This window comes from Centrocercus urophasianus, unplaced genomic scaffold (assembly GCF_019232065.1).
Source record: "Centrocercus urophasianus isolate 14NV4802_14NV808 unplaced genomic scaffold, USGS_Curo_1.0 seq_15, whole genome shotgun sequence".
NCBI classification, from domain to species: Eukaryota; Metazoa; Chordata; class Aves; order Galliformes; family Phasianidae; genus Centrocercus; species Centrocercus urophasianus.
In genome coordinates this window covers 5,524,156-5,532,043 of record NW_024884697.1, presented here as the reverse complement: position 1 = coordinate 5,532,043, position 7,888 = coordinate 5,524,156, and the positions used below count along the sequence as shown (strand labels likewise).

Here is a 7,888-nt window from a genome sequence, read left to right as displayed (position 1 = left end):
ACCGTTTGAAAGAAAGAAAGTGACCAAAAGAACCACAGGGAATATGACTTTTTTTTTTTAAATAGGAATCACCCAGCTCAGAGAGTTGCATAAAAACAATTAAATAAAAAGGAACAAACTTCAAAATGTATAAGAAGAATGACTCAACTTAGAAAAGCACAGACAGAAGAAAGTAATGAAAGCATCTCTTCCTGTTGGGACACTAAGGTACCTGAATAGTCTTCTCTGTGCATTTCCCAGTTTAAAGAGAGGTAGACATGGGGGAAGAAATCTGGTTTTGATATTTTGTACCCTGGGCTACAAAGGAATTATTGTAAATATATTAATAAAAGGTAGCTGAGCTGAGGTTTCAGATCACCTGCACCCATCAGAAAGGCAACCAGACTCCAAGTACTGTGCTCTTGTTTGATACATGGACTAACACTCTGTCAATACTTTAATGGCTAAAAGAGACAGAAACAAGCTGTATTTTATTAAATGGCTTAAATCACCTGTATCACCATAGAAACAGCAAAGAAGATGGCAGAGTTTGGAGGGAGAAATCTTTAGTCAGAATATCTGTAAAGATGTGAGAAAGAGAAGGAAGAGCTCCTGCCTGGAAAGCACAAGCCTGTCTCAAAGCCTACAAGCCTATCTCAGTGGAGGAAGTGAGTGAATAACTGTGGCACATGCATGAATGGCCTGAGAGCTAATTGGCTCTACTGACGCTCCTCTGATTAGCTCCTTTTGGCTATAGCACTTGTCAGACCCATGCTGAGTTCACAGCAAAGAAATATTCATGCTGTACTGAAGTCGGTCTCAGATCAGATGGTGGATCCCTGCAGAGAAAGCAAACACAGATCTGAAGGATGTGGCCTCCAGGGAGGGCTGCTAAATCCTTACTTTGTGTCACTGATTCTATGTTATCAAGAGCTGGAAGAGAGAGGGCTGTTGGAAAGGATTCAGGTGCTCGTGCCTCTTTTTACTACCTCAGAAATGAAGGGAGACAGAAAACAATTGAGGGTGTAGAGAAAATCGACTTTGGTAGAGAAAAACTTGAGAGCAAAATGTCATTAATCATTGTGATCCAAGTGCAGATGGCTGTAATTATTTACTAAAATACTGATCTGAACGTGGTTTATGAACTCCAGGAAAACAGCCCAAGGGAGCAGCTTGTTTGGATGGAAGGCAGAGTTACACTCTGATGAGCTTCTGACAGGAAGAGGTCCCAGCAGGGGACATCTCACAGGGGGCATGAGAGGAGCCTTCCCAAACCTTTACAACTGTACCAGATACAGCAAGCATAAATGTAAGGCAGCAAGAAAACCAGGCACTTTAAGGTCAGAGGTATTTTAATTCTGTGTACTGTATCTGTTCAAGAACTGGGGCCAAGTTCATTTCAGCTCATTCAGCTCTGAATCAGCCCTATGGACTCCTTCTGTGTCCTCACAGTGCTGACACTACCACCTCTGCAGGATCACAGAGAAATTCCAAAGAACACTAATTACTTGCTTCCACACTCTGGTAATCACCGCCAAAAGGAGAACTGGAGAGCATCAAACAGAGCCAGTGTGTGCTGGCAATTGCTATTGTGTGTTCTGAGACGGCTCACTGATTCCAGGACTCTGGTCACATGTGAGCAGTTTAATTCAGACAATTAACAGTGGCATTAATTAAAGATACTTCCACATTCTGGCTCTGAGCTGCCTGCGTTCCTTTCTCCCTGTCCTCTTCCCAGCTGTTACATGGTGGCTAACAAAAACGTGAGCAATGGCTGAATGTGCTCAGCTGAGATTGAATATTTCCAAGTGCTTTGGGGACAGTTGGCCATTACTCACTTGCAACACACGGTAAACAGAGATGGAGCTTAAATCTGGCTCTCTTCTTCCCAGAAGATATCAATCTCTTATGTATACACAGAAGAAATAGCGCTTGTGTCTCATGTGTCTGTAAGAATTTGGTCTCTGGGACAAAATAACCTATGGCTACAAATATTGCATCAGCTTCTTGGGGTTCTGCAGAAGCTGGGAGTGATGACACACCTGTGTGTTGCTGCCTGCACCAAACATGGGATTCAAGCCGATGAAGCCATCAAGCTCCAATGCCAAATGTGCTACATGGAGAGACTAAACATCTCTGCCATCACTTGCAGCACTTCCATCCTTCTGTGATCCCCATGTCTTCACTCATGTCTCAAAGCATCCTTTCTCAAAAGAAGCCCAGCTATGAGGTCAGTGCCAAGGCCTCTGTGTGCACTGTACTGCACAAAATGCCTTGAGAACTGCCCCAGACTTGTGACTACTTGAAAGAAGTGAGGTGGAGTTGGCCTCTTCTCCCAGGTAACAGCAATAGGACAAGAGATAACAGCCTTAAGTTGCATCAGGGGAGGTTCAGGTTGAATATTAGGAAAAAATTATTCTCAGAAGAGTGGTGAGGCATTGGCACAGGCTGCCCAGGGAGGTGGTGGAGTGACTGTGCCTGGAGGTGTTCAAGAAAAGGGGGATGTGGCACTGGGGGATGTGGTTAGTGGGCATGGTGGCGGGGATGGGTTGATGATTGGACCCCATGATCCTATTGGCCCTTTCCAACCTTAATGATTCCATGATTCCAAGTCAGCAACAGCCTCAATTCTTTATTTTCCTCCTTTGTTTTTATTTCCATATCTAAAATGTACTGAATGAAGTCATGAAATCTCCTCTCCCACAATTTATTCCTTTCAGTTTCCAAAGCAGAAAGTTTTTCCTGTTGGTCAACACTAAAAAAAAAAAAAAAAACCCCCCCAAAAAAACCACGTTAAACTTGTTGATCTATTTGGGATTTCCTGAGGATGTTTTCTTCAAAGAAGTCTTTTCAGATTGCCTGTTCAGATTTTTCCGAATGTTATGAAACGATTTGTTGATTTCCAAGAAACAGATTGTGAAAAATGCTATAAAAGCTACATCTATCATTCGGGAGGTTTTTTTTAAAAAAAAAAAAAAAAATCTGCTTCTGTTTTAGCAGCTTTGCTGCTCTTGCATAAAACTCTGTTTTAAATTCATCATGGGACCATGCCATCGTGAAATAGGAATATCACCTTTATTAAACTCCCCTGGCTATTTTCTGCAAACAGCTGAACCTGATGAGGTTGTTCCCAAGGGAGACACTTGTCACTGAAAATGTCTGACTGTCATGAACTTGGCTTAGTGTTGTTTAACTCGTGATTCATTATTTCACACATTGCTTTCAATGCTGTCCGTGCATGGGGACCCCCACACTGGGCACAACACCGAGGAACAAAAAGGCATCTTCTGCTCCTAAAGGCTTCCAATCCTTCTGCAGAGCAGAAGCAGATGGAGACAGACAGACAGAAGAGAGGATTAAAGGAATCAACCAGGACTTACAGTCAAACTTTCAGCAGTCATCAGCGTTAGGGAGAGATTTAACCAGGACCACATCTGCATGACTCATATTCAAACAGAAAGTTTTTTCAGCATCTCAAGCTCTTTCTTGGCCACGTTATTACCAGTGAGATCTAATGTGGGAAAAGGACAAAACCGAACTAGAAGGAGTTATTTCGGGCTGCAGATGGTGCAGGGACCCTGGGGATGGTCGGGAGCTCCAGAGCAATGCGTGTGCCAGGAGAAGGGTCGGGCTCGGAGCCATCTGCCCCAAAGCTGGAGAAGCCCCAGGGTGTCGCAGTTCTGTGGAGAAGAGGTGGGAAATGACCACTCAGAGACCCAGGTTTTGATTTTTACCTTTCTCACCAGCTTCATCTTGAAAAAGAGTTGCAGGCTTCTAAGAAAGGAAATCGCAAGTGGGATCTGGCACCTCCCTCTCAGTCCCTGCCTTCCCTACTAGACCTCTCTCCACCTCCCCGAGCCCCGGGTACCGCCAGCGGGGTCAGGGGATGCCCAGCGGCAGCTTTACCCCCCCGGGGCTGTGCTTTGCCCTTTGCATCTCCGCCCTTCTACATCTCTCTTCTTTGCACGTCCGTCCCGTCCACCTCTTCCCTCCGCATCCCTCCTCTTCTCAACCCTCCCCTTTGCATCCCTCCCTTTTCACCTCCCCCTTTGCACCTCTCCCATTTCCCTCCCTCCCCTTCGCATCTCTGCCCCTTCCCATGTCTCTCCCTTTTCCCAGCCCTCCCCTTTGCATCTCAGCTGCTCTCATCTCAACCCCTTCGCACCCTCACCCCTTTGCGTCTTCACTCCTTCACTCCCCAAACCCTCAAAGTCTCACTATTATTATCTTAATTTACTGGGGCACCTTTGACTTTCCCACCTTTTGCTTCGACCCCATCCCTTCTCCCTCTACAACTCCCTCACCTATAACATCTCCGGGCTGTCCCTCACCCTTCTCCCTCATTCCCATCCCCACTCCCCAGTCCCGGTGCCGGTCCCGGAGCAGAGCCGGGCTCGCCCCCCCCCCCCCCCCCCCCCCCCCCCCGGCTCGGAGCCTCCCGCGATGCCGCCGCCCGCGGGGCCGCTGCTGCTGTTGGGGCTGGCGCTGGGGCTGGGGGCCGCGGCGGGCGCCGGGGGGGGCTGCCAGCTGCCGGCCGAGTGGCGACCGCTGAGCGAGGGCTGCCGAGCTGAGCTGGCTTCCATCATCGTTTACGCGCGGGTGTTGGCTCTTCACCCCGATCCCTACGGGGCTTACAATTATCTGCCCTGGCAACGGGACCCCCCCTCCGGTGCCAGCTCGCAGCACAACCCGGGAGGACTCTTTTATTCGGCCGAGATCGAGCTGCTGTGCGACCAAGCGTGGGGCAGCATGCTGGAAGTGCCCGCCGGCTCACGACTCAACCTCACCGGGCTCGGCTACTTCTCCTGTCACTCGCACACCGTCATGCAGGGCTACGCTTACTTCTTCTTCCTCCGGTGAGTCCCGACCTTGGGAGTCCGGGGGGAGTGGGTCTGGGTGCTGTGGCACAGCTCCGGGCATCCTCCAGGGCTGGGAGGGTTGGCCCCGTCCCGCTGCTCTCCCTGCAGTATTGCATATTCTGCACGTCCACCCCAAAGAAACATCCCGAGCTGGGATATCCCGGTGTTGCTTTAGTGCTGAGCTGCTGTTGAGCAGCCCCTGGATGCTGCTGCTTTTGTTTCTTCATGGTCAGAGCTCCTCTCCAGTGCTGGAGATAGGTCAGTGCCTGTTCTCCAAAGTTTGGCATGAGAGTATAGGAGCAATCCCAAATGCACACCCGACAGCATTTTCTTGGCCCAAGCCAAATCGTGACTTTGGGCTCATTGAAAGAATAAGAAAATAAACCACCATGTGGGAACAAAGCCATCGCCCTGACCTTTCGATCCAGAAGCATTTGCAAAATGTTGCTTTGTGGCTTGTTTCAAAATGCTCACTATATCTTTACACTGGGTGCATAGCAAAACAAGTTCTGATGCTGTCCAGTGCTCAGTCTGGGACAATATCTTTAAGGACATGCCTTCCAAAAGTTATTTATTGATTCTGATGGAGCACTTAGACTCAGGGGTCAAGAGCAAAGCAATACAAATTCTGTAGAAACCAAAGGCCAAAAGAGAGATTTTATGTATTTGGGAACTCATTTATATCTGCAGGGCAGTGGGAGCCTGCCAGGTCCTCCCTGCAGTTACCAGGTCAAACTCACGGAGAATATAGTCAGCAAAGTGCTGAGAGCCACGCGTTGGCTCAAAGTCTGTCCGTGCGACTTTGGTGGCACTTGGCTGGGCTGGGGGACAATGGTGACTTCTGCAATAGAGCCTTAAAGCAGCTGTGCCATGGTTTGTGTTTCAGCATGGATGAGAATTACATCCTCCTGCCACATGGGGTGAACTTCCAGGAGGCAATTTTCCCGGACACCCAGGAGAACAGGCGGATGTTCGCCAGCCTTTTCCAGTTTTCCAACTGCTCACAGGCACAGCATGCCCTGAGCTTCTCCAGTGACTGGGAGATCCAAGAAGACAATCGAGTAAGGGATTTATTTGCTCTTTGGTGCTTGTTTTCTAGGCACAGACATTCAAGTGTCATTTGTGTTTATATATCTATACGTGTATATGTATGCAGATTGGCTGGTTCCTGATTTTCCTGGTCCATTGGCACCATCACTGGCAGATAACACCCCACCCTTCCTGGTGGGAAGATGTTAAGTTCTGCTTTTAGTGCTCACCTCTGTGCTGACTCTTTAAACTTCCTGTGGGGCTGAGCAAAGCCTGACATTAATCTGGTCATGAGCAATAGATGAGAAACCAGAATCAAGTAGGATCTTGTCGTCATTACAGGTTTTGCTATCTGCAGAACCCACACTTTGATTTCAGTGGAAATGTGAGTAGAGCTTTTTGGCTCCTGGTTTGGCTGTTGTCTGGACCACTGCAGACTGTGAGGGATTATTCTTGCCTAATTCACACAGCAGCATAAACATTGATTTTGGAGGTAATTGTGCTAAGCTGCCTTGGTAGCTGCTGGGGGAATAAAGACTTCTGAGGGCACATTTGTCTGAGTAATGCCAGCACCTGCTTTGGAGCAAACTGAATCAGGTGCCTTTCTCCTCCCAAGGGAGAGCACGAGAAATAAGTCACCCTCTAGGCAATTCTCCCTGAAGAAAGTATATTTTTAGCATGGAAAGTCCGCTGATGTCTGTTGCCAGTGGCTTCTGAGCTTTATGGGGCTGTAGTGTTTGTAATAAATGCAAGCTTTTCATAAACACTTCTTTGGCGGAGAGGAGCAACCTGCAGTTATGTTCTGGGTATATACACTTGTGGAAGTGGAACTTGGAAACCTCTTTCTTTTAGTGCCAAATTTTGTTTTACGAGTCTGGTGGTTTCCATGGGGAGCTGAGAACATTTGAAGCACCTCTTCAGGTCAGGATGGAGGGGGGCACGTGTCATCTCTTGTGTCCTGTGGATTTGTACAATGCACAATATTTGTGATGGCAGAAGCTCTGGCAGCAGCTAACCAAGACTTTTCCCATGGGCTAAGTTTGAACTGCTGTGTTGCCCACCTGGCCAGTGGCACCATGGGCATGACCCCAGTCCTCGGGATGCCCTGAGAGTGCCATTGTCCCATTTTGGGGAGAGAGGGGGGATTGTTGACATTCAAATATACATTTGGAGCCAAATGTAGTGAACCCTGGTGGATTGGTGCTTATTGATGCCAATGATGCATCTCACCTGTTAGCTGGAATGGAAACCACAGGGCAGAACCTAGAGCACATGGATCAAAAGTGCATCTCAGCTGCTGCGCTCCTTGACCCCACACAGCTGTGAGCAGATTAAAGGGAATTACAGCCAGAGCTGGGGGCTTTAAATGCTTCTGCACACACCCTGTGAGGGAATAAACTGAGCTCAACTGATGGCCACATTGTCTGCTTCCTTTTGCAGTGAAAAGTAAAAGCTTCCTCTGCACCAGTTAAAAATAGTTTGGATTGTGCTCCCATTCAGCCCATGCATCTGTGCTCTTGTGTTGGAGATAGGCTTCTTGGCCACCACTGCATTGGGAATTTGTTTCCCTTTCTTAGCACACCCCTTCTCTTCCTTCTCTTCATTACTCTTGGCATCTCTTCCCAACAACCATGGTTGGCATTTTGCTCCTTGCTTCACCTCCTCAGATCCAGTGGTGATGGGATCAAGTGCTGATGTCCTCAAATCAAAAAGTGAAGGTCTAGTTTGGGAACTGAGGTCCCACATTTGAGTCTTGGGATATCTTCACATGTGGCTCAGTCAAAAACAAGCAGCCTGTTATTAGCAGGTTTGGAACAAAGGCGTGATGAAATTGGCTTAAGGTTGGATCCCGTGCTCCAAAAGACTTTTTCCCTCTGCTCCTCACATCCCATCAGGGCTGTACCATGGGATAAAAAGCTGCTGGCTCCTTCTCCTCCTCTCTCCTGCCCTGCCCAGCTCTTGGGGAGCAAATAGACGCGTGGGAAATCCTCAACACACTGACAAAGTAAAGGGATACAGAG

General features: G+C 48.1%; 1 protein-coding gene across 2 annotated transcripts in view; it reads left to right on the top strand.

Moving 5' to 3' along the window:
• The first annotated feature begins 4,422 nt into the window (after nucleotides 1-4,422).
• CCDC3 (coiled-coil domain containing 3) overlaps nucleotides 4,423-7,888 on the top strand; it is a 41,800-nt gene continuing 38,334 nt past the window's right edge. For both annotated transcript variants that reach the window (XM_042815944.1, XM_042815943.1), the window contains exons 1-2: nucleotides 4,423-4,835; nucleotides 5,725-5,899. In XM_042815944.1, coding sequence (XP_042671878.1) covers nucleotides 4,423-4,835; nucleotides 5,725-5,899 — 588 coding nt within the window. The remainder of the gene's footprint in view (nucleotides 4,836-5,724; nucleotides 5,900-7,888) is intronic.